The 26,790-nt window shown below is 45.3% G+C and overlaps 1 protein-coding gene across 1 annotated transcript in view; it reads left to right on the top strand.

The window, feature by feature from the left end:
* The window catches only part of hace1 (HECT domain and ankyrin repeat containing E3 ubiquitin protein ligase 1), a 31,114-nt gene extending 6,344 nt beyond the window's left edge, over window positions 1–24,770 (top strand). The window contains exons 13-25 of the mRNA XM_080005715.1: window positions 1,763–2,052; window positions 2,513–2,581; window positions 2,941–3,028; window positions 4,414–4,525; window positions 5,169–5,266; window positions 5,410–5,497; window positions 5,690–5,839; window positions 5,929–6,125; window positions 6,408–6,539; window positions 21,625–21,723; window positions 21,816–21,886; window positions 22,362–22,475; window positions 24,649–24,770. Of these exons, the coding sequence (XP_079861841.1) occupies window positions 1,763–2,052; window positions 2,513–2,581; window positions 2,941–3,028; window positions 4,414–4,525; window positions 5,169–5,266; window positions 5,410–5,497; window positions 5,690–5,839; window positions 5,929–6,125; window positions 6,408–6,539; window positions 21,625–21,723; window positions 21,816–21,886; window positions 22,362–22,475; window positions 24,649–24,751 (1,611 nt within the window). The 3' untranslated portion in view covers window positions 24,752–24,770. The remainder of the gene's footprint in view (window positions 1–1,762; window positions 2,053–2,512; window positions 2,582–2,940; window positions 3,029–4,413; window positions 4,526–5,168; window positions 5,267–5,409; window positions 5,498–5,689; window positions 5,840–5,928; window positions 6,126–6,407; window positions 6,540–21,624; window positions 21,724–21,815; window positions 21,887–22,361; window positions 22,476–24,648) is intronic.
* The last annotated feature ends 2,020 nt before the right edge of the window (window positions 24,771–26,790 follow it).

Here is a 26,790-nt window from a genome sequence, read left to right as displayed (position 1 = left end):
GATAATCTGTAAATGCATACGTGTAGGATTTCTTTCCCCATTTTGCTTCATTGTCAATCTGTGTTGATAACCAGCTCCTCTGCCTTCACAACCCCTTTTAATGTTAGAATATAGAGTATTTCTCGCCTCAGGATATTTTTGGGAGGTTTTGCAATATCATCGTTGGAAAGAAGGAAAACAAGAACCGTGAAGCCAAAAAAGAGGCAGACATAGTTTGATTTAAAACGAGACTGAATCTTAGCGTGACGTTCCCGTTCTGTTTGCAATGGATGAAACCCAATCTGCAGTTGTTTTGATGGCGGGGGGGAATTATTACAAAGTGAAAAGACCGAAATAAAGTGAGGGATGCTGCATAAATCATTTTAATTTATTAACTCTAAATCGAGTTGGTATCTCAAATTTTGTCTCGCAGTTAAGAGAGTCAGCCCGACACGTTTCCCTTGATGAAAAGTAACGTTGAGAGTGATTGCCGCCATCGACTGTTTTGTGGGGGTGTGTAAGGAGGAGACCTTATCTCTGCAGGGGCCTGATTGTAATTGTGCAGAAGCTTGATTTGTATGAACAGCTCAGTCGGTGAGATGGCGTCTGAAGAGGCAAGTTTATACTCTTCAGTCAGGGCCAAAACATACCCTATTCAAGTAAGCGAACACAAGCACAAATGCCCGGTCGACGCACAACCACGACAACCACAAATAAACATGAAAACCGTTTAGCGATGTGTCATCTTCAGGGCCAAATAAAGTAATGGGGCGTTGTCGTAGAGCTGTACCCGACTCAGAATTTTGTCACTCAAGGCGCCCTCATGGGGGGGTGGCGCGCGGAGAGGAAGCGATTGGGGTGCACCTGGCACCTGTCTCCCTCTCTGGCGGTACTGACCATGCGCGCCAAGTGACGGGTTGCCCGCGATCGGCGCGCATGAACAGTGTGTTATTTTAGATGTAGGTTATTTTGTTTTATGTCTCCTAATGGAACGAAACTAGTGCGTATGGAACAGTATGGAACAAAACTGTGCGTAATGGGGACACTCTTTCCGTGACTCTGTCCCTGATCACCCCCTCTCCATGCGTTATGCACAGTTATGGGTCTACGAGCCGTCCCCACACTGTTTTTAGTTGTTTTATTTGGAGGAACGGGGCACGATGATCGGGCCGAAGAGCCATGTTTGCGTCTGTGTCCAGACGCTGACGATTCACGGACATAAAAATATTCATGGTTCCCCTTATTTCTAATTTTCCATTGAAATGTCATCTTTGTGCATCCCTGTGTATTTTGCGTGTTGGTCCTACCAAAGCGAAATACAGTTTTCGGAGTTCCCGTGGAACGCAGCATCACTTCCTGCTGTCTCTCAACCCGATACAAACTCGGAGTGTTTTTGTAATCGACCTGAACCAGGGAGCCGTGTCCGCGTCTTCGAGCGTAATACCAGAGAACGGGTGCACTAGTTAATCAATTGCAGATGTCGTCGGTCTCTCAGACGGATTAAAAAATAAAAGGTGCTAAAATGGGTCACCAAATATTTGGCAGCCGTTAATATACCTGGTCGCCCAAGTAACTCATTTGTGGTTGCTAAAGCACCCCTAGTGTCAATAATTGGTACTGTAACTGAAGCTTGCGTTGCGTTTATAATCTCAGCGTAATTACGTAGAGTGTGTTTCTGCCCTTAGCCTCTGTGGATCAGGCCCTCGCTCTCTCTCTCTCTCGTGTGCTTTTCTCTCCCTCCGCTCTTTGTCTGCAACCCTTCATTTCCTCTTGCTCCTCCCAGCCGCTAGAGCTGCTGTGGCACTCGCTAGACGAGTGGCTGGTGCTGATCTCCACCGAGCTGGACAGGAACCGAAAGAACCCGTCCTCCCCTCCGTCCTCGGGCAGCGAGATCGCCTCCCTGCTCCTCAAGCAGCGGGAGGCCAGCGACCCCTCCTCACTGAACCCGCAGGTCGTCATGGAGACGTCGGAGGCGTACGCGGACGGGGAGGACGTCATCTCCATGACGGCCAACCGTCTCAGTGCCGTCATCCAGGCCTTCTACATGTGCTGCTCGTGCCAGATGCCACAAGGGTGAGAGTTGGACTCGGCCTCCTCCTTTCTTCAATTAAATGTTCATTAGAACTATCGGGTAATCAGGATAGGACTAACCATTTTCTGAACTGGGGGGGGTTAATCTGCCTCTGCCACCATCATCATTCTCCTGTCTGCAGAGAAGCCCCACGGCTGCCCACCACACACATGTCTAATTTCATATAATTAAACTATTAAAGAGGTCCTTACGCAACATGACATTGTGTGTGTGTGTGTGTGTGTGTGTGTGTGTGTGTGTGTGTGTGTGTGTGTGTGTGTGTGTGTGTGTGTGTGTGTGTGTGTGTGTGTGTGTGTGTGTGTGTGTGTGTGTGTGTGTGTGTGTGTGTGTTCGTTCTACGAAGGCCGATGTAACTTTTAGGGTAGAAATGATGATGGTTGTCATAATTCTTTCTATCCTCCTCGACACTCATGTTATTGCCCACTCTCTCTGCTCCTCCAGGATGACGTCCCCCCGCTTCATCGAGTTTGTCTGCAAGCAAGATGAGGTGCTCAAGTGCTTTGTCACCAGGTGAGTCGATAGGGGCCTTGGCCAGACATCAGCGTCTCGACACGCTGCTCAGAGACGCTCTATTGATCTATCGATCCAGTTACTTAATTCCTTTTAATTTTGCGCTCTCTCTCTTTCTCTCTCTCTCTCTCTTGCTCTCTCTCGCTTGCTTGCTCTATACCCTTTTTTCCCCTCTTTGATCTCTTTCTGTTTTGCCCTTCTATCTGTACACGCACACACACACACGGACGCACTGGTTTTAACTTGTCTTGTTCTGTACCTTTTCTCCTGATGTGTATCTTTGTCATTCTCTCTCTCTCTCTCTCTCTCTCTCTCTCTCTCTCTCTCTCTCGCGCACACTCTCTCTCGCACACTCTCAGGAACCCAAAGATCATCTTCAACCACTTCCACTTCCTGCTGGAGTGTCCAGAGCTGATGTCGCGCTTCATGCACATCATTAAGGGCCAGGTGATCAGCGTTTCTGGTCTTTTTTTTTTTTTTTTAACTGATTATTTATGAAATGATTGGGCAAATTTGAGATATGCAGGTTTTAAACAACAGGTATCTGTTGACTGCTTTGACTTAACTTGGTGCATTTTTCTCTCACTACTGATTTGGATTCTTTCCGGATGACTTAACATTTGTGTGCAACATTTGTCGTCAAACAAGGAAGGCCTTTTAAGGTGGTTGAGTGGACTCCCATGAAGGCTAACTGTTAAAATAATGACTGTGAAAATTCTGCCAGTTAAAACATAGAAGTAGGATTAGTTAAATTCATTCATAAGACAACAAATATATTTACTAACGGGCTAAACATTTTGCAGTTAAAAAAATTGCTTCATTATACCGCCACATTAACCGTAGCGTTGTTTAAACCTTGATTACCACAACGAGATTAAAACCTCTTCCTATCCTAAATAAACAACTTGATGTAACTGCACAGCACACTATACATTTCTGAGACAGTTCTGTTGGTAACAGTACCACTCATATCCCACATTATATAAATGATATTGCCATGCCAGTATAAAGTATACAAAGAAATATTTATTTATCCACTCTCAATAAAACTGAGACCAAAACCGAAAAATAAGAAAATGTCCCGATGCCATGTTCTGTCTTACAATGACTACTTTGAATTATTTCAAATATTAACGTCACATTTCTAGCTCCATATAAACAAGGGCATATCCTGCACATTGAAATATAAAATGCCACAAAATATGGATCATAGTCTTGCATTTTAATTTCCGGTTCTCATACTGATTTTTATGTTCACCATTGATTAACTTTCCATAAGAAAGAAAGCGAGAGACGGAGAGGCCACTGTCGCATGGCCTCTCCGTCTCTCCCTCTCTTTTCTTTTTTTCCCCCTGTAGACAACGTGGAAAGTGACTTTGAAACGCCAGCTTGTCCGATGAGGCTGTTTAACCGCGTTACAACCCCCGGTGATAACGCTCGTCTTCAGTCCCGTTTTTTACATGACTCCATAAATTTTAAGTGGCCGCACTCCTGTTAGCCTGGACGTCAAGCCACCAGTCAATGTCCATATTTGAGCGAGCCTCATTATGCATGGATTATTAGAGCCCACCTGGGAGCAGGGGAGGGGGGTGTTTTAATTACAGACTTTTAACCTGGTGAATGTGATTTAATCTCTCAATTTCTCCTGCGGTATGGTACCCAGGGGAGAAGTGGGGGGGGGGGGCTGGAGAACAAAGGCATGTGTTATGCAAATAGATGCCAAATCTCTGTGTTACAAAAAGTGTGTTTCAACACTGTAAGCTTTTAGAGGCAAAGCTTGGGGATAATTAGTTTTTGGAAAGTGCTGTGCTTTAATACCGTCTGTCCCGCAGCCTTTTAAGGACCGCTGTGAGTGGTTCTACGAGCACCTGCTCGCCGGGCAGCCCGACTCAGACATGGTCCACCGACCCGTCAATGAGAACGACATCCTACTCATCCACAGAGGTACAACCGTGCCCACATCTGACTAGGGCTGCACAATTAATCTTATATTAATCGCAATGTTGATATTGGCCTCCACAATTAATTCATCGTGGCTGGTGACGTTTATTTACATTTTTTTTCAATTTGTACGCTATCTGCGCCATCTTAGCGTCCGATACATAAAATATATTGCGCTAATGATATGACAGCGCAAACCGGCCCATAAAGTTTTGCTGTTAAGTGCAATTTTCCCTTGTTTTTGCATCTGATCCCAATTATCCATGTGGCTAAGTGAATATAATCTGTGCCTGTGCGTGAGGGGGAGCCGCTGCAGGCTCCTTGGAGCGTGCACACACACACACACACACACACACACACACACACACACACACACACACACACACACACACACACACACACACACACACACACCTGCAACTGCTCTACACTTGCCTGCTTTACGAATGATCAGTCTTAAATAAATATAAAACTTTATATAATTGTCGTACATTAGTTATTTTCATTTAAATTGTTTAATGAAAATGTCAAATTGTAAGGAAATTCTTGTGGGTGCTGCGCCGGTGCCCGGGGGGGTTTGGTCACTTAAGTCACTTTTCTCACACCGCAGCATGTATTGTATTCACTTTTCCATCCCCGTCGACAGAGTCCATATTCCGCAGCAGCTGCGAGATGGTCTCCAAGTCCACCAACGAAAAACTCAAACAGGGCATCGCTGTCCGCTTCCACGGAGAAGAGGGCATGGTGGGTTTAGTCTTCTTATCCTGACACGCTAGTTCTGCAATTTTAGATGGCTTCCGCTGCTCAGAAACAAAAGTACCGAAAGAGTGTCTTCATGCAACTACCGTGGGTTGTGATTTTGAACCTTGTCCACCTTGGGGTTGTAGGGCCAGGGCGTCGTTCGGGAGTGGTTCGACATCCTGTCCAACGAGATCATCAACCCAGACTATGCCCTCTTCACCCAGTCAGCTGACGGTTAGTTTGCGTGGGCTTCAGTCTCCACATGCCGTGACGGGTTCAACCGATTATGCTCTAAGTGTGTGTGTGTGTGTGTGTGTGTGTGTGTGTGTGTGTGTGTGTGTGTGTGTGTGTGTGTGTGTGTGTGTGTGTGTGTGTGTGTGTGTGTGTGTGTGTGTGTGTGTGTGTGTGTGTGTGTGTCCTTGATAGGTTCCACATTTCAACCCAACAGTAACTCTTCCGTGAATCCCGACCACCTGAACTACTTCCGCTTTGCGGGGCAGATCCTGGGCCTGGCCCTGTACCACCAACAGCTGGTCAACATCTACTTCACCCGCTCTTTCTACAAACACATACTAGGTAGACGTGACACTAAATGCCGAAATATGTTGGCTTCTTTCTTAAAACGCTAATTCCACTGACAGACTACGTTTTCTCACACTCTCCAGGCGTCCCGGTGAACTACCAGGACGTGGCCTCCATCGATCCAGAGTATGCCAAGAACCTCCAGTGGATCCTGGACAACGACATCAGCGACCTTGGCCTGGAGCTCACCTTCTCTGTGGAGACGGACGTGTTTGGCGCCATGGAGGAGGTGCCGCTCAAACCCGGGGGCACCAGCATCCTGGTCACACAGGACAACAAGGTCACACGGACATCACTATTGGACATATCAAAACCTGTTTAATCTGTGTTTTTGTGTGATGGTTATTTCTATGCATTTTTTCTTCTTTGCTTTCATGTAATTTATTTTACATCTTATGTCAAGCACTTTGAATTGCCCTTGTTTATGAAATGTGCTGTACAAATACAGTTGCCTAGTTCCAAGTTCCACTAATATCCTGCAGGTGGCAATGTCTCACAAGGAAGAAAAAGTGGTTTGATTGTTTGGTGGCTAAATATTTCCCCTCACCCTCTGGTGTCTCAGGCGGAGTATGTGCAGCTGGTGACGGAGCTGAGGATGACTCGAGCCATCCAGCCCCAGATAAATGCCTTCCTACATGGCTTCCACACCTTCATTCTTCCCTCGCTTATCCAGCTCTTTGACGAATACGAATTGGTGAGTCCCTCATCTCCGCCCCCTCACTAACCATCATTTCTTTCTGATTTGGGGATTGATTAGCCATGTCTAGCTTAGGGGTGTCACCTTGAAGCCCCTCCTCCTCTGTTCACTCCCTGAAATAGATTTTTTTGTGTCGGCAGAATCCATGTGCTCGTTCTTAACTGTGCTCGCTCAATAGGTTACCATGATGATTATCCCACCCAGGATTTAAAAGGAGTCGCCTTAGCTATTGCATGTGTTCTGACTACTCCCAGAAGCAAGACTTATTTAACTTTGTAAATAGCTTGTATTTGAGTATAAATCTTCACTCGCTCTAAAATGCATTTGAAAGACCTTGTGTATTGTCATTGTGTTTTTGAGTTTTTTTGTTTTGTTTTTTAGGGTTCCAGCATGCACTGTATGCGGTGTGTGGTGTAGACTCAATCGCTCCGTAGTGGTTAGATACACGCCTAGTTTGTAACTAGGCGTGTATGTATGTATTTATGTACCGTCTTACCTGGTAGATGTCTGTGGGGCTGTTTAATTGATAATCACTCTGGCATTGTCGTGGAAATTCCAGCCACTCAGGTGGTGGTCGATGCGTGGGGCGAGATAGTTCAAGTTAAACAGAAAATACAACTGTCTCTTACCGGGTGTCATGACATTTCACTGCATATATGTATGACCGTATGTATGTGACAAATAATCTCTTGAACTTGAACTTGAACTTAGTCTGAAGTTATTGCATACAAGATTGCAATCGGGGGGAGCACTTTACATGTCACACAGAGTAACGACAAAAAGCACCTCATCTGAACCAGCCAGCTTGAGGGTTTGGTCATTCCCATGTGTCAATTTCACTGTTGGGAAGCGATGTTTCCAGTAAGTACGGCCAGGGCGTTGTCTGTTCTGATATCACCTCCACACAGTCGCGTGGTTCTCCGTCGTCCTCTGTAGGCACGAGGGTGTCAGGGTTTAACACTGTGCACTGTTCCAGGGTGATATGAGGAAGTGAAAGTATGTAAGAATAGAGGAGCTGCGGGGGACTCCGCGTTCCCCTGGGGCATGCGGGTCTAGGTGTAATGTTTACCTTTTAAATGTGAACGCAAAACACTGCTGAGATGTGTCTTCCACCGGTATACTCAAGAATGCGTTTGCCAAATCAATCACAGTAAACACTTTTGTGTCGACAGGTACTCGGGTCAGTATGGTCTTGGAATTAGGGACCCCCGGGGTGTAGCTATGAACAGCCTCATTTACCCCCCTTAGGGCTTGTTCAAGTCGCCAATTCACCCCATCCGCCTTGTGGACTGGGAGTATGGGTGTGTTACATGGGGAATTGGGCCACGGTATCACATTTCCTCTTTCTAACAGTGAGGCAAAAAAGGGTGCAATGCCGATCTCAGCCTCCCCTTTCAAAGGGTACTGCGGTGTGCATGGCCTGTATGAAGATTTTGCATGTACCTGTAGTGGGGTAGCATCAACCATCAGGCCCACATCATGTTTGTCCTGAGCCCACAGGTGCTCTGGCACCGAGGCCAGTAGCTTCTGTCAACATGCGTTGCAGGGGCCCCGTGGTGGAGCCATAATCCCGTTTACTTGGCACCAGGTGCACAACTTGGCGGCATGGAAGGCCCAGTTCATAAGCTCTCGGTAGGCCCGACCTCTGGGTGACCACCAGGGTCCTCCCGGGGCTGTGGCCTCCCAATCCCCCAAGTCTGTCCAGCCGATGCGTCCACCTCCCCAGATCCTCCTGATCCTGGGCAGGGTCTTTTCGTAACGACACATGGGGCATGCTTCCTGGTACATTGAAATACTTGAACTCTTCCTCATCCAATCCTACACTTGCGGTTACCCGTGTCCTAGCCCTAGCCAGGGTTGTCTCTTTCCCTTTCTCAAACCATTTACACTCCATCTTGGGGTCTGCTTTAGCAGCTAAAAATGCTGTCGCATATAAATCTTCTGTGGGCATGACATCTCCTCCCGGACATACCCTATGGGCATGCCCTAATAACTCTGTCGTAACTGACCTTAGACCATCCATTTCTAAATCCAAGGAATAATACAACAAGGGGGACCCCGAGCCAAATTTGGCCATCTGATAAGAGGGGTTCACGTCCCTAACCACATGTACCCCTGCCCCGTTACATACAACCGAAATACCTAGTGCACACATTAAGTCTCGACTTCAGAGGTTGATAGGGAAAACCGCTGACTGCATGAGAAGTGTTTCACTCGCTGGCCGTGGCACTCTCCCTCCCCGTCCTCCACAAGAACAGGGACGGTGAAAGGCTCCACTGTCTTGGTCCCTCCGGCCCCAGTGGTGCAAATTGTTTTCCCGTTCAGGGCAGGGACGGGCGTCAGTTCAGACAGCCTTATGACAGAATGCCATGCCAAGGAATCTACCAAAATTGTTAACTTTTGTTCCATTACCAAGAAGAATTACAGCAGCTTGGCAGCTGCAGTTATCATAGGAAAAATACACACATGAGGTCCTATCTTTTTTATTTTCATTTTGTGGGGTCTGTATGGTGTTGGTAGTGTGATTGGTGGATTGGTGTATCTCTACCTGGATGGTCTGCTGAGTGGTTGCCCCCCCCCCCCATCAACATTCGTCCTCGCTGCTGTGCTCTCTGTCCTGCTGTCCCCACTCACCTCTGTCATGCTTCTTATTTTGTTCCTTGTAGTCCCGGGTAAAAATGCCCAGGCTTCCCGCAGTTGTAATGTAGCAGGTGTGGTTTCTCACTTTGTCCACATCCCTGGCCCCTCACGGGTCCTCGGTCTCGCTTGTCCCTTTGGTTTTTGTCTATGTCTCGTCCTCTGCCTTTCCCCTGAGGGTATTGCAGTTTTCCAATGGGTCCCGTTGGGCTGTTCGTCACTTCCCATCGGTTCTGTCCTTCTCCCTCAGTTGTTTTTTGGCGTGTACAGCATGCGCACACACGCTGACCCCCCTTGGGCAGTTGTCATTCAACTGGCCTGCCTGAACATGCCTTCTAGGCGGCTGAGGCATGCTCCCGTCAGTTCATCGGCTTTCTATGTACAGTCCCGTACGATAGACCAGTTCATTGTCCGACGGAACAACCCGTTGATGCGGTCTTCCAGGTCCTAATGCAGGTTGCATCGGGCTTGGCTGTCTGCGCCCTGTCCTTCCTCATCGACCCACGGACCGTCTTCCGGCTAATCCCCCCCCAGCAACGGTCCCAGTCTACGCCAAGTTTAAGGAGCAGAACCATATTCACTTCTGTGAGGGTGGGTTGATGCGTACGGATCAGGGCGCGAAAGTCTCGGATTTAGTCTTCTGGGCCGTCTTTCTTTGGGTCTGGGAGGCTGTTAATGATCGCTCCCACCTCCGCAGCTTTGTACGGGCGGAAGACGTCTTCTGCCCGTCTTCCGCCCGGTGATTGGGACGCCCAAACATCCGCATCAGTCGTATGGCGTCCCCGGGCTGTACAGCTTCTAGTCAGGATGGGTTCCCGGACGTAAGTGTTGTAGGACAGGGCCGGAGACGGTGGTGGGATCATCAATGGCACATATAGCGCCGGAGGGTTGGGTATAGGGGGGGCAGACCCAGCAATACAGCCTGTGGGGGCCAACGGCCACGGTCCATCTAAACTTGGGTCAACTTTAGGAAACTGGCCGGAGCCAGGGTTATTTTACTATGCAGGTTTATTCACACATTTCTTCTCCCTTGTTATCACTTCTCTCTCCCACATACCAAAAATCTTCCAATCAGGGCGTTGTTTCTTGCGCCCTGTAACGTTATCATATTCCTCTAGGTTCATCCTCAACTGGTCTATTTTGTCTTGTGCTAAAACAACCATTTGAAGGGTAAAGAGCAGAGGTTTTTTTTCCCAGAAGCCCAGTTGTAATACCACTGTCCCACCATATTTCTCAGCCATAATTTTTGCTGGACCCGTCCATTTGGAAGGGTCCGTTAATTTTTTGACCCAGACTTTCCCATGCTGTCCGTTTACCGTTTGACACTTAAAGCGCCTCCCTGTATTGATTATATTTGCTACCTTAATATTAATTGTTTTTGACAGTTCAAGTCCCGTCCACACAATAACAAAGGTGCTGTTATAGACTGGCTCCCATGGGTCTTCCCACCTCAAGCTCCCGTGCGGTCCCTGTGCCATCCCCTCACTGCGTAGAAAACAGACATAAGAAGCTTCCCAGCTGTCATGATTTGCCAGTCATTCAATTAGCCACAGCTGGCACCGAGGCGGGGAGCGCCAGCCTACCACACTGACTTTCCCTCGCCTCCCAGAGCCCGCTGGACCCCACCCCCGAGTCTGCCACATACCCCCACCGCCTGACTTAGGCTGGGGAGCCATCCGGCTGACAGCCAACTCCCCCCAAGTGGTAGCCCAGATACCGTACCTCCCTCCGCCCAACCGCGCACTTCTTAGGGTTGGCGGTAAGCCTCGCCCGCCTCAGGGACTTGAGCACTGCCCCCACCTGCTGCATGTGCCTGCTGCATAGCTATCGCTATGAATGATTACATCGTCTAAGTAGGCCGCAGCATATGCCGTGTGCGGGCGCAGCACCCGGTCCATGAGTCTCTGAAAGGTGGCGGGGGCCCTGAACAACCCAAACGGAAGCGTCACGAATTGCCGATTTTTCCCTGGACTCTGGAGACAAGGGAATCTGCCAGTAGCCTTTGGTTAGATCCAGTGTTGTAAAAAATTGAGCTACTTGACCGTGCCTAACCGGTCAAGTAGCTCATCGACCCGGGGTATTGGGTATGCGTAGAATTTTGACACCTTGTTCACCTTCCGGTAGTCTACACAAAACCAGACTGTCCCATCGGACTTGTTAACTAGCACGATGGGGCTACACCAGTCACTGGTAGACTCCTCTATTTCCCCCATTTCCTGCATGGCCTTCAATTCCGTCTGCATGGTTTTGTGTTCGTGCTCGGGCAGCCGGTACGGCCGGGTGCGTACTTTCATCCCCGGTGTTGTCTCTACGTGGTGGTGTATGAGAGACGTGCGGCTTAATAGGTGAGAGAATACATCAGCAAACCGTCGCTGTAAAGCGGCCACGTCTGCTGCCTCGCCCGGGGAGAGATGGTCATGTGAAAGGGGTCATGGGTAGCTTTTGGAACCTCCGGGCCCCACTCGTCTCTCCCGATCACTGCGTTGGCCAGCGAGACGGAGACCCCCCTCCCTCCACGCCTTTAAGAGGTTGAGGTGATACACCTGCGTCACCCCTCGCCTGTCAGTACGTTCTACCTTATAATTCACCTCCCCGACTCGCTGTGTGACCACAAAGGGCCCTTGCCACCTGGCGAGTAATTTAGAGCTTTGATGTTGGGAGTAAGACTAGCACCCTGTCTCCCGGTGAAAATTGCCGTGTCTGTGTCCGTGCCGTAGTCGTGTCCCTCTGTCATACAGTCACCGCTGCCGTCCCTGTGCCTGGAGCAATTTCTCATGTGACAGGTGGCCCAGTTTGTGTAGTGTTGCCCGCAGGTCCAGAACATACTGAATTTCATTCTTGCTGGTGCTAGGCCCTTACTCCCAGTTTTCCCTAAGATCCTGTCAACTGCGCCACTTGTTGCGCGGCCGATACCCCCGCCCCCCCAAGGACGCGTGACACAGGGTTTTTTGGGCTAAATCACCAGCACGGCGGGGTTTTATTGCACACAATGTTTTGACAGTTCAAGTCCCGTCCACACAATACGGAAGGTGCTGTTATAGACTGGCTCCCATGGGTCTTCCCGACGCAAGCTTCCGTGCGGTCCCTGTGCCATCCCCTCACTGCAAGAGAAAACAGACATAAGAAGCTTCCCACCTGTTGTGATTGGCCACAGCTGGCACAAGGCGGGGAGCACCAGTCTACCACACTGACTTCCCCTTGTCTCCCAGAGCCCGCTCGACCCCGCTCCCGAGTCTGCCACAATATCATACTGTATATCAGATATTTATATCAGATTCTGTACCGGTTACTTGCCCGATACTGTGTTCATGTACTGTACTCGTAAAAATGCTCCAATACTTAAACCTGATACCAACGTAATGTAATGTTGTTATGTAGTTGTTGCACAAAAAAGAGAGCGTGAGAAAGAAAATGTTTGCTGTTTTCAGGTACTTCAAGGTAAATGAAGATTAAGTTAGTTGTTTATCTATTACCTGACAATATTCCAAAATTGTGTTGACTACGTATCTATCGCTCTCACTACAGCAGAGCGTCTGCTCTGGTCGTTCATAGTGCATGAGCACCGCTCGCAGTGGAAGGTTTTGACTTTTTTGAGACTCAGTTCTTAACGAGTTTCTCAGTGAAACTAGTCGTTCGATTTGATTCAGTTGGTTCAATGCAGGGTGAGCGAAGGAGGACTACCAGTGAACGAGAGTGAGAAGTCGGCTGTTTATTATAATAACTTTCTTTTTTATTTATTTTTTTTGCAATGATTGCAATTTATTTTGGAATGGAAAATAATAGGTTTATTTAATTTAAAAAAAATGGTATATTTGTCTTTAAAAGTGAAAGAGACTTACATTTGGAATTTGAACTGGACATTTCCATGTAAATTATATGTTTTATGTTGTGTCCTACTAACACTCAGTGAGACAGTCCAATATTCAATTTTATTGGAACACAGGAACAGTTTCATGTTCTATTATGGTTCCATAGTGAATAATGAACAATAATAAACACAGTGTCAAAATCAGCAATCTCAGTATGCGCAGCTGTCCTATCACATGAGCGTGATCAGATCATGGGATGTATATGTTATTGATTGTCAGTGCAGCAGATATACCCAATGATAGGAAAATTTGATTTCTCTGATCACGGATATAAACTCAAAATGAGTGGACAACAATGTAAAATATATTTAATAGTCAATGTTTTATTAGAGACATACAATTTAATGAAAATCTGAATCACACACTCAGGAGAGGAGGTGGAATTAGCCAGGAGCAGGTCCAACATGGCTCATTAGCCCAACCAATGAGCAACTGGTATGCAGCCACCCTGACCCAATCGCCTAGATCCAGGTCAGAGGTGGCTGCTCGAACCACACCATCCACACACCACACCACAGCAGAATTCCCTCCACCCTAGTAAGACTCTCACAGTTGATACCATTCTCCCTCTGTTATTTGAATCTTTAACTCTGCTTCCCATTTTGCTTTTATGTAGGGCATTGATTCCCCTCTACCTCCTCCATAGCTTGATAGAAAGCAGAGATGACCTGAGGCCCCTTCTGTTTGTGTGCATCCATAATCACCCCAATCACATTATTTGAAGTTTCATCTTGTTCGGACCTTATCTCTTTTGTAAAGTCTCTTAACTGCATGTATCAAAAAAAATCTTTGTTTTCGAGACCCTATTTTGCCTTTAAATCTTGGAAGTTCATAAATTCACAATTTTCTGAAACTGTACACATTGCCCTTATGCCCTTTTGTGCCCATTCTGTGAATATTGGATCATACATCCCTGGTTTAAACTGTGAGTCGGATGCAAACCACCTCGGTTGTTTGCCTCTTGCAGTGGTTAGCCCCTCCCTTTAATTTGTACTTTTCATCACAACATTCCATATTTCTAGTGTTAATGCTACTACTGACCCCATAACATGTCTCAAAGCCCCTATCATATATTTGTCTCCCACCAAGACCTGGGTCTGGTAACCCTGTATCTCCCTTTCCATTTCTTTCCATCGAGACTCAGTCAAAACTACACCAACAGCCCAGGGGTCTGAGTTAAACAGCATAAAAATATACCCTAAGATTTGGTAAAGCCATTCCCCCCTTACTTTGAGGCAGCTGAAGTGTCGTAAATTTTATTCTAGGCTTTTTGCTATTCCAAATTAATATTGGGATCATCTTATCCCAGGATATGATGATATATATATGATTTTTTGGGATGGAGAATAATTAAATGAAAGAATAAATCCAGTTTGATCTGCATTGATCAGGTACAAAAGTCTCAAATCTTTTGTAAATGGTTGAGGTAAATAGATTATAGTCTACATTTAAAAGTGAGATTTGCCAAAAATGTTCACATTGTTATTTGTCTTTGTCTTCCTTAAATAAAATAGTAATAATTGGTTCCTCATGATGGGGGAGCCCTGCCCTCTTTAAGGGTCCAGTTAAAACAGGACAGAAGCAGAGGTGTTAGCTCCTTCCTAAATGCCTTATACCAGCTTGATGAAAACCCATCGCTACCTGGTGATTTACTGGCCTTTTGTCTACTGATTGCAACTTCCAGCTCCTTAACAATAAATTGTGGCGTGATGGTATCATTCTGTTTCTCTCCAATAGATGGCAGATCAAGCGAATTAAGAAAACTTCTTATTGGTTTCTCATCAGCTGATGGTGGTTTGAAATATAGTTTCTTATAGTACTATTCAAATATTCTTTCTATCTCATCTGGCTCATGTAATAACTGATTGGTTTGAGGGCCTCTTATTTGATGAATTATATTAGAGGCCTGCTGTTTACGCAGGCGTCTGGCTAGAAGTCTAGTTGCTTTTGGACCCGATTCATAAGTCTGCTTTACAAATCTTGCCCTTTTTTCTATCTCTCCTGAGGATGTCATCTGTCTTCCCCCTTGTTTCCTTAATTTGCTGTAATACAGATTGGTCTTCTGTGTTTTTATGTTATTTCTCGAGTTCTCTCAACCTTTCTACTTTGTGTTTGTATTTGACTAATTGGCTCTTTTCTTGTGGTGTTGTCAGGGTGATCAGTTTCCCACGAATAACTGCCTTCATGGCATCCCACAGTATTACAGGGTCCACAACCCCATTATCATTCTCTTCTATATACCTTTTTGTCTCTTCCCTTATGTTCCAAATTTGCCTCATTGTTCAAAATACCTACATTGAACCTTCATACATTATTTATTTATTTTTCTACTATTTGGGTGTATTGTCAAGCGGGTGTATTGATAGTATTATGGTCTGATACATCTGCCACCCTAATTTTACACTCTGTGACCCTGTGACCTTCACCAGTACTCATTAAAAACTAGTCAATTCTGGAGTAGACAGAATGAGATACTGAATAGTGTGTGTATAGTCCCTTTCTGAAGGGTTAAGTTCTCTCCTAACATCAATTAGTCCAATTTCCTGTGCTAATATGTTAATAAACTTGGACAGGTGCATCTTGTTTTTTTTTTTTGGCTTGTTGTGTCAAGATCATGATTCATGATCACATATAAGTCCCCTCCACATATCAAAATACCTTCCGTCTCGAGGGCACTTATGTCAAACAGAGTTTTGAAAAACCATTTGCTACTCTCTGGGCATATAGCGTGTCCCCACTTTGTTTTCTAGCTTTCCATTAACTAATACATACCTTCCCTCTTTGTCCCCGACTTCTTTGTGACATTCAAATTGGACTGCATTTATGATAAGGATAGCCACTCCCCTCTTCTGGATATGTTTGTAGGAACTATAAGATGCATTTCTAAAACCAAAGCGTTCCAATATCAGGTGTTCTTGTTGAGGCAGGTGGGTTTCTTGTAAAAATAGTACTTGAGCCTTTTCTTTTTTTCCAATTTAGACAGGAGCTTACTCCGTTTAACTGGATTATTCATCCCATTTACATTTAGTGACATTTTTAATTACCCATTACTGCCTTAAAATCATAAACCTCCAGACAACTTAAAACTGCACAGGTCTGAACATCTGGACAATGTGTGCTAAATAAAGAAAATAAAGAAAAAAACAGTTGACTTCTAAGTTAGGGTGATTCCTCGCCACAGTCCCCGTTGGCAGGAAAAGGGGAAAACCTCCTCCCAGACGGTCTCTCACTAGAGGTGAAACATGCCATTTCGTGCATCGTAGTAGTCCAAGGTCATCCGATAGCACTTATTTTGTAGTCAAAACGAAGTCTTCAACATTGATCAAAAATGGTTTAGCCCAATATAAGTATGAAAAAAGAAAAGTGGGAGGTCACTTCCCTACCAGTTGGTCCTTATTTGAGTTGCAAGTAGGTCTAAACCTAAAGCAAATAAATAAGATGCCCTTCAAAGTTGAAATTAAAAAACAATAAATAAAAAAACACAGCATTGTCTCCTCCTCTTAATCATGCTATATGAATGATGAAAGAAAGAGAATTGCGTGCAAATATTTGCGACCATTTATATATCTTAAAGGTTCAGGCCACGGGCAAAAGTCCACTGGTTCTACACTAGGGCTAAAGAAATTACAGATACTGTGACGAAATAAAAGTTGCTCGGCATGCAGTGTCGTTCCCGTCTTCCCTCCTCTCCCCGGCGCGCTGCCACGTCGTAGCCTGAAGAAGGTACTCCATCTCGGGGTCCTGCTCCATAGCACTGCGGCCTGGTGTCTCCACGGAGTGGCATCTCCTCCTCATTTCCTGCGCTGCGTCTTGTGCACTATTGTACGTGCGTGTTCCCGAGTCCCAGTGGATGCGCATCTTGTCCAGCGGGGTCTGAAAGCGGATACCTTTCTCCTTCATTGCCCTCTTTATTCCCCTGTATGCGATGTACTTCAGAACAACCTCCGTTGCATAGTCAAGTCAAGTCACACTTTATTTATAAAGCACATTTCATACCAGGGCAACACAATGCACTTTACAGAGAAATACAATCAAAGGAAATATATAAAATGTCTGTGCAACCATAAGAACGGTCAGTGCAGAATAAGCAAGTTTTACAGCATACAGAACACACAAACAAATCTCACAACACACACACACACACAAACACACACACACACACACACACACACACACACACACACACACACACACACACACACACACACACACACACACACACACAACTCAGTCATCGACTGTAGTGAACAGCAAGGTTTTTAACCTGCTTTTACAAGTATTCAGTGTGGGGGGCCTCGCTCAGGTCCTCAGGCAGGGTGTTCCATCTACTTGGCGCATAGATACAGAAGGCAGCCTCCCCTGCTTTAGAGTGGTACGAGGGATAGTTAAAAGACCACTGCCTGTGGACCTGAGAGTTTTTGCTTGTTTGTGTGTAATGAGCATTTATTTTATATACTGCAAGGCCATTTAGAGCTTTATATACGAGTAGCAGAATCTTAAAATCAATCCTAGTTTTAACAGGGAGCCAATGTTAAGCTCTAAGAACAGGTGTTATGTGTTCAAACTTTTTTGTCCCAGTGAGAACGCCTGCAGCCGCATTCTGGATTAACTGTAGCCGCTGCACAGCTGATTTCGGGAGGCCGGTGAATAAGCCATTACAGTAGTCTAATCTACCCGTTATGAATCCATGGATTAGTTTTTCAGAGCCTGCTTTTGACAGGAAGCCTCTTAATTTTGAAATATTTTTTAGATGGTAAAAAGCTGATTTTGTGATGTGCTTGAAATGGCTCTTAAAATTTAGATCGCTGTCTATGATTACGCCCAGATTTCTGGCTAGATTTTTGCTCTCCAGAGACAGAACTGAGATGAGCTGTCTCTGAGCCTTTGCACCACAGATGAGTAATTCTGTTTTTATCCGTGTTCAGTTGTAAAAAGTTTCTTGACATCCATACATTAAAATCATTGATACACTGAGTGAGGGAGTGTATGGTGTGTAGGGCATCAGGAGATAGGGATATGTACAGTTGAGAATCATCTGCGTAATTTATTTTGTGTTTCTTTATAATATGTGCAAGTGGGAGCATATAGAGATTAAAAAAATGATGGTCCAAGAATCAAACCTTACGGCGCTCCACATATAATATCCACCTTGTTTGAGACAAAATCTCCAATGGACACAAAGAACTGCCTGCCCTGTGGGTAAATTCTAAACCAGTTTATAACTGAGCCAGATAGGCCGACCCATTTTTTAAATCTTTCTCATAAAATATGATGCTCAACAGTGTCAAAGGCAGGACTGAGATCCAGGAGCAGAAGAACAGATTGTTTTTTAGAATCAGTGTTTATATGCAGGTCATTCACAACTTTAAGTGCTGTTTCTGTGCAATTGTGAGGTGGGAAACCTGAATGATAAATGTCTTAAAGGCTGTTTGATGTTAGATAGTTAAGCTGAAGGTAAACTGTTTTTTCAAGTATTTTGCTGAGGAATGTCAGGTTGGAAATGGGCCTATAGTTGGCAATAATTGTTGCATCAAGATTGCTCTTCTTCAGGAGTGGTTTAATGACAGCTGTTTTAAGTGCTGCAGGAAATATACCTGATTGAAGCGAGCCGTTTATAATTTCTAATACCTCATGTGCTAGGCATTTAAAAGCAGTTTTTAAAAAATGAGGTAGGGAGAGGGTCCAAGCAGCAGGTGGAGGACCTGAGCTGGCCAACGATATCGTCCCGTTTTTTTTGTCTAAAAGGGACAACGTTAGACATGGCAGTAGTCATATTACTGGAGAACTGGGGGGGAGGTTCATTTCTGGCTGTTGAGGCACTAATATTCTGTCTGATAGCTATTATGTTGTTATTGAAAAATGTTGCGAATTCCTCACATTTTTCAGTGGAGAGCATCTCTGATGGGGTTGTAGATGGTGGATTAATAAGTTGATCGACAGTGGAGAAGAGCACTTTAATGATGTTTTCATAAATGATTTTAGAGAGGAAATACTGTCCGGCCTGTTTAAATTCTTTGTTGTACTGATTGAGTGTATCCTTGTAAAAGTAATGGTGAATCTTTAGTTTTGTCGTTCTCCACTTTTGTTCTGCCTGGCGACACTCTCTTTTAAGCTGCCTACCAACAGCTCCATTTCTCCAAGGGGCTTTTTGTTTTTCTATGTGTTCAGGTGCGATGTTATCAATGATATTTTGTATTTTTGATTTGAAGTTGTTCACAGGATCCTCAGTTGATGATGTCATGAACAGCGGTATCTCATTTACATTTCATTTACAACCCCTCCTAAAGGTTTCAAGGTTTTTTTTAATTGTTTGGGTACCCCTCTGTTGTACAGGAAAAGCAGACACATCAAAAAAATATGCAACAGTGATCTGAAATAGCAACATCCATGACACAGGGTAGTTCAGTGGTTTGGATGAATTTGAAATTAGGAGGTGTTGTCTCAATTAGTGTGACTGTGCCATTTCTGTCCAGCCAGGTCTCAGTCAGTAGAATGAAATCCAGGTTATGGCTATTTATAAGGTCATCAACTAAAAATTACTTATTCGTTAGCGACCTGATGTTTAATAAAACTAGGTGCATGGCTTTGTGGGGGACTGATAGTTGCCTGAACCGGTAATAAATTGTTTTGATTACTGTATGTTACCAGAAAGTTACGTGATTTGGGTCTATGGTTTATAATTCGAGGAATTTGTAAAGCAGAGTGACTCATTAATGTCAGGAGAGTGGATCGGACTCACCGAACGTCAGTAGTGAAGAGAGGATTTCAATGTAAGTTCCATGTTCATGGCGAAGAGAAGTTTTGATGAACTCCATTACATCTGAAGATGTTTGGACGGTTTAAAAAGGTGCCAAAGTTGTCCACAAATGGTACATTGAGGGAGCAGCAGTATCCCTTGAGCTATGTTTGTAGCTGAAGGACCCGTGTGAATTTTACGTCTCCAAAGCTCGGACACGGCCGTGGGCCAGAGACGATGAACTGCCGGTCTGACTGTAGAAGACTGTCACTAAGCTTCGTAAAGTCCTCTTGAAGTGTCTCCAATTGTTTGCTCCTGAGATCGTTGATTCCGACGTGGATGAAAACAGTGGAGGCAGACGAGTTTTGATCCAGCAGCTGTGGGATTTTGAAGTCTATATCCTGGACGCGGGCACCTGAGGGTTTTAGCCACAGGCAGGGTGATGTGTCGAACCATGGAGGAGCCGACGACGAGCACGGATGGAGGTACAGCAGCAGTGGAGTCCCAAGGGACAGAAGCAGGAGTCGAGCCAGGGGAGCACCGTCCTCCTGGAGGCAGCGCAGGCAGGCGGCCCAAATCAGTGGCCACAGGGCGGCCCCGACGGGCAAAGATCCCGCTGCAGGAGCCGAGGCGGTGATCTGCGGCATTGGAAACAGAGCGGCAGGGTCAAAGCCAAGAATTAGTAGGGATATCACAGTGCAAACAATCCGAAATCTGTAATCCAAAATCAGGTAAAGTCGGGAGCGATTCAACAAAGTAACGCGATGACGTGAAGAAACGCACATGGATTACACACATGGTTACACATTTGGATTAGTATTTACACATGTGGATCTCTCCAGTCGTGATCGAATGATAGGCGTCGTCCTCCAGTCATCATTTTCTTTCCCCAGGCCTTTCTCAATACCATTTATTTGGTACTAAATTCCAAGAAATGTACCACTATGGACCGAGGTGGCGCATTCCGTTCTGGTTTATGAGCCAGAGCTTTATGAGCACGCTGGATCTGTAGGTTGATGTCCGCTGTCAGTGCGAGTTCAGTTTTCAGGAGGTGCTCCACAAAATCAGACATGGTCACCTTCTCTCTCTTTGGGTACGCCACGAATTTCTCCGGTTATTTCTTCTAGACTGTCCTTCCAAATCTGTCCGTTTTTCCCGCATGGCTTTCTGTTTTTCCATTGATTTAATCAGCACATCTTTCATAGCCATGTTAATTGTCTCAGCCTCATCAATTTGTGCTTCTGCTTCATTCAGTCCAGTTTCGTGGGCATGGAGCCGTGTGTAGTTAGCAGAACGTTTTTGGTACATTTCCTGCTTCAGATCTTGAAGTTCGGCTTTCATGTATTTTTTTTTTAATTAATTTTTATGTTTGTGCAAGTCTGCTGTATGCTCAGGCTGAAATTGCGTATTTCCTTACCGATACTTTGGGAGCACTGAGCGCATAGTTTTTGCCGAGTCGTCCTTTGAGCTTTGAGCGTCGTCCATCTCCGGTGGATTCTTTCCTTCTTGCCCGTCACGTTTCTTTTGACTTGTAGTTTTCGCTCCCCTACTCATCCAATTAAGATTACAACAATTTGTGTGACAATTAGTGAATCAAGGGGGCTAGTTTTAACTTGCCACTGGGAGCTCAAAAATCAGCAGCCATCTTACTCGCCTCACCACTGGAAGTCCAATGTCACTTCTTTCATTCATTCCTTGTCATTCAGTGGAACCCGGTCCATTTCTGCCATGCAGCTACATTTTGTTGAGTGCACCTCCCACCCCACCCCCAACCCTCCCGACCACTTCAACCACCATATTACAGCTTATGAAACGGTTTTGTTGTTTTGGTTTCTACCAGGAGCTCCTCCTGTCAGGGATGCCAGAGATCGATGTGCAGGACTGGAAGCGAAACACAGAGTACACAAGCGGATACGACCTCAATGAGCCGGTCGTTCAGGTGAGGCTTGGGCCATTTGAAGACACTTTTTTATTTATTTATTTATTTTTAAATTCGGTGTCAACACACTGCTCTTCATTTTTCTCTACTAGTGGTTCTGGGAGGTGGTGGAAAACCTGACCCAGGAGGAGCGAGTTCTTCTTCTGCAGTTTGTCACTGGAAGGTTAGTCCATTCTGTTTCAGTTTGCTATTGAAAATACATTGTGATCCACTTTGACCCGGGAGCTTTCGGGGTACATGAATACTAACTCAAATGAACTTATCCAATATTAATAATACAAAGCAAGCATAAATTGCACATTTTGGCTCCTCAGATTTCTTTTTTTTTTTTTTTTTCAAGGTAAAGATGTAAACATCTATTTAGATGGGGTCAGAATAAAAGCTAGAAACACATTGTCTATATAATACACATGAGGGATAATAGAGTTGCGGCTCAATTTCTCAATTTGCAATAAAAGTGTGGAATAAATTTTTTGTTTATTTCAATTCAGTTTTGTTTTTTGTTTGCGACTGCTGTCTGGAAGTGTGTTGAATCCTTGTTGAAAGTAAATTTTCATTTAAAGCAAATAATCCTCTTGACATCTCAGATTTGACTCTTTACATCTCTAGTCCTTACTATGTCTAATTTCCCTGTCAAGCTCCAGGGTCCCTCACGGCGGCTTCGCCTTCATCATGGGTGGGAGCGGCTTGCAGAAGTTCACCATCGCCGCCGTGCCGTACACCTCCAACCTGCTGCCGACTGCCAGTACCTGGTGAGGAGCATGCACAGCCTCCTTTTTCTCTACCTCTATCTCTTTTTTTTCCTCTCCATTTAATTTGCTCTCTGCCTTATTTGTCCTGGTCATTTTGAGATAGGAGTTAGAAGTGTAGGCAAAGTGAAGGGATGAGGGCTAAAAAGTCCAGACAGCCACCAGTATGGCGTTATATTTTTGCCTCATCCTGAGCGAGTAATGGGAGTTTTTGAGCAGAAAAATATATTTTGTGCACAATACATTTATTTGCCTGTTTGCTGTTATCCATATTAATGTGCAATAATAACCCCTCTCACTCAGCTTTACTCATATGGCCTCAATACAAACTCTCGCTCTGTGCGCTCACATTGTTTCTCTCTCGCTCTCTCTCTCGCTCTCTCTCTCGCTCTCTCTCTTTCGCTCAACCTCTCCACTCGCGCCCAAATTTGCCTGCACGCTCCCTCAACACGGCACAGCATTACATATGTGCCACAAAACCAACCAATGGGTGAAGGTCAATTCTGATTGCCTGTTTCGTCTCCAATCACAATGCTTCAGCATGAAGCCAAGTCACGTCGCCAGCTCTCTGTGCCCCTGTCTTTTGGTGCCGTGTCGGCTCAAAATCAGCTGGCTGTTGTGAGCGCGCCAAACATTTCAAACCTCTTTCCCTTTCCATACTTAATATACTGTACATTATATAGGCAGATGGCGCAGTGTCTACTTTTTGTTATTATTAAAATGGTGTAGCTGTTTACTTGGCAAAATAAATGACCTCTTGAAAAACAACGTAAATAATCTTGCCACCCGTCCCTTTAAATAAAGAATTGTCCTTGTTGGAGAAACATAAAATGTTCCTTATTGTATCGATACTTTAAGGGATCTTTTTCATAAAAAAATAAAAATAAAAATAGCTTAATCATGAACAATAACATTTTGATGGGAGATGAAACGGCCAATCAGAATTGACCTTCTCCAATTAGTTGTTTTTGTGGCACATTGTAAGGCCCTGCCATTTTGAGCGAGCACGCAGGCAAAGTTGAGCACGCACAGAGTGGAGAGGTCGGCGAGAGAGAGACAATGTGACCGCACCGAGCAAGAGTTTGTGAGAGGTAGGCGTGCAACAGTTTTGAGTCACAGATCGGATCATTTTTCGGATCAGCAGAAAAAATAAAAAGTGGGAGACAAATAGAACTTTGCTTTCCATTTATTCTGTAAAACACTTAAAGTCAGGAACTTTTTGCCCATGGTCTTAAATTATACAGCATTCAAGACGCAGTCCAATGTTGAAATAAAACCTTAAAATATATCTAATATTCAATACTCAATTGTTAAATCAAGTGCAACATGAGGCACGTGTGATACCATCTTCCTTTAAACATGGTAGTGAATGGAAAAATTATGATTGGATTTGGCCCCAGTAACTGAATTTAATTCCAATATTATGTTAAATTTCTCAAATTTAAGCGGGTTACAGTTGATTTTGCAGAGAAGTCTACATCTCTCAATACACATTGAATGTTGGTATGTTGTTTACAAGTGGATCTTGACCGCTCCAATATGGCAGACGACCAAAGGCATAGCGGCGACATTTGCTTCACCACATGTCGTGAAGTAGCAGCACCACAGCGTGATGTACCGTAACTTCGGAGTGAAACACAGCACGCATCTGTCTCGTCTGTATTCTTTTCACTGCAACTCTGCATCGACATTTATGGAATTATTTCTTTAAAAAGTACCAGCAGCAGAAAAAACGATTTCACTATGATGGTTACATTTTCCAATTGATCCACGGTTCACATGCGAGCCGAACCGTCAACTATGTTCCCATACACCTCCGGTGAGAGGGCGTAAAGGCACAAATATAACAGCATACACTAGAGGGCAGTGTGTTGCCTCTGTACCTTGGTGGCTGGTGGGAGCACTGATGTTCGCTGAGTTATTATAAGTCTGGAGAGTTTGAAAATTGGGGGGGGGGTCTCTGAACATGGGGAATGAGTGACAGGTAATTATTATCACCGCGGGTCTTTCTAAAGGTAGCCCTTTGGCCACTGTAAAAATCACCACTCATTCAGTGCGCAATATTAGCCATAATAACAGGGCCATCAACCTGACATACGCCCACAGTGCACCTGACCATGTCCCCCCCAATTTTTTATATTTATTTCCAACGGTTACCTTTCCTGCTTTTCCACAGCATCAACATGCTGAAACTCCCGGAATACCCCAGCCAGGAGATCCTCAAAGACCGCCTGCTGGTGGCCTTGAATTGCGGGAGCTACGGCTACACCATGGCATGACATCACCTCTCACCCCGCCCCAATCCCCCCCCCCCCCCCCCCCCCCCCCCGGCCCCCAGCGGGGCCCCCCCGTCACCTGACGCCACAGGGGAGTCCTCCCCTCATCACACGAGGTGAAGTGCGTAAATACCCACCACCCACTCCCCCAACCCACCCGCCAGGCTCTCTCCACGCCTCCTTTTTCTTTGATCAGCTGCTGCCTCTGCTTGTGAGCGACACACAGGAAGATAGAGACGGAGACGGCGTGTCTTCAAGAGAAGCTGAAGATGCGTGTCAGACGGATGGAAGGTGGTGTTTCTTGTGGCCGTTGGCTTGGCCTCTGACCCCGTCCCCAAAAAAAAACAAAAACAAAAAAAAAAATAACTGGTTGGTTGGCTTACAATGGCTGCCTCATCCACCAATCAACAACTGGCTGTAGGCACAGGATCAATATACTCAGCTCTTTGTGTGTGTGTGTGTGTGTGTGTGTGTGTGTGTGTGTGTGTGTGTGTGTGTGTGTGTGTGTGTGTGTGTGTGTGTGTGTGTGTGTGTGTGTGTGTGTGTGTGTGTGTGTGTGTGTGTGTGTGAGAGATAGTATATATTTAAAGCATTTTGGTTCATGTATGGTGGTTGTATCATGCTGGCTGTAGACTAAATGCAACGAGCCGTATATTGTCCATTGGTCTCTGTCTCCGGCTGACAGCGGGTCCTCTGTGCACGTACCTTGAGATTACCTGAGATTCCCGGCCTCGTCGTAGCTTTGATTTTGAATTGATTGAATTGATCACTCTTCTGTCTATGGCCTTGGACAGCAATTCCTCTCGTGATGGCGTTTCCTTTTTTTCTTTTTTCTTTTTTGATATCTGTTGAATAGTGTTTTTCCTCGTTCCGTATCCATTTTCAGGGCTGGAGACCTACTGGAGGAAAGCCCTCCATGACAAATGTCTGGTCAGCCGTGCCAAAAAGACAAGGAAAAAAAAAAGAAAATTCACTGCTGCGGTCCTTATTCTTTGCCGTTGCTGGTAAATTATTGTTGCTGTTGTTGTTGGTTTTTTGTTTTTAAATAAACATGCTGAATTTCTTTGTAGTTCACGAAAGGGTTAAGGGTCATGCCATTGTGAATGTATTGCTGTAAAACCATCGTTCCATTGAGTGCACTATTTAGTTTTATTTTTTAAATGGGAATGTATATATTCATATTTCATATTATCTTTCAGTATTATTCAAACCCTCCTTGCCTGATTTGCTTTTGTAATCCAATGTGTATGTTTATAAAGAAAGCAAGAGCCTTTATAGATGTTTCTGTATTTGGATTTTTTTTTCCATAAACATCAGAAGATTTAATTCAATAAATCTGTTTTTGTTTTTTTTGGGTGTTTTTTTGTTTTTTTCCCCCCCTTCTTTCCCTTCTCTGAAAGCTACAGAGTTAATCCCAGGGGTGGTCCGCCTGCTCGCTTGCATGAAAAATGTGAGCGTAAACACAGTGAGAGTGTGAAGAATCAGACGGGGCGGGGGTGGTAAACAAGTCCAAACGTGGCCCGGCGCGGTGCACGTGTAACACACGTGTGGACACATACCTGGACATATGCGGCCGCAGCCTGCATTGCGCAGGGTCACGGGCCCCGGAGCAGCGGGTCTGCCCGCCGGTGTTAAACGGGCTTCCCGGCGCCCGACAGGAGACATCTGCCGCAACGCCCTCCTAACAACATGTTACACTGTGCTGCGACCTCCACCTCAATGTTTACTACACACACACACACACACACACACACACACACACACGCACGCGCGGCACCTCATCCCCATGGCAACCCTTTCTCAAGACTAATGGACGGCACTCTACTTTAAACGCCAAATGCTCGCCATGGCAACAACAGCAACGGGGCACGAGTGGCGTGGTATTCCCAGGGCCAAAGCTTTTTGAAGCGCTACCAGGGCTCCTGCTGACAGACCTATGCCAGTTATATCTGAAGTAGACCTCTATTCCATATATTGGGTGTTTTTTTTTTCTTTATATTAAAATCTGCAGACACTGTCCTAATCCGCCAAAGTCTCCAGAC

The sequence above is a fragment of the Zeus faber genome (assembly GCF_960531495.2).
Source record: "Zeus faber genome assembly, chromosome: 8".
NCBI classification, from domain to species: Eukaryota; Metazoa; Chordata; class Actinopteri; order Zeiformes; family Zeidae; genus Zeus; species Zeus faber.
This window is presented reverse-complemented; position numbering and strand designations above follow the sequence as displayed.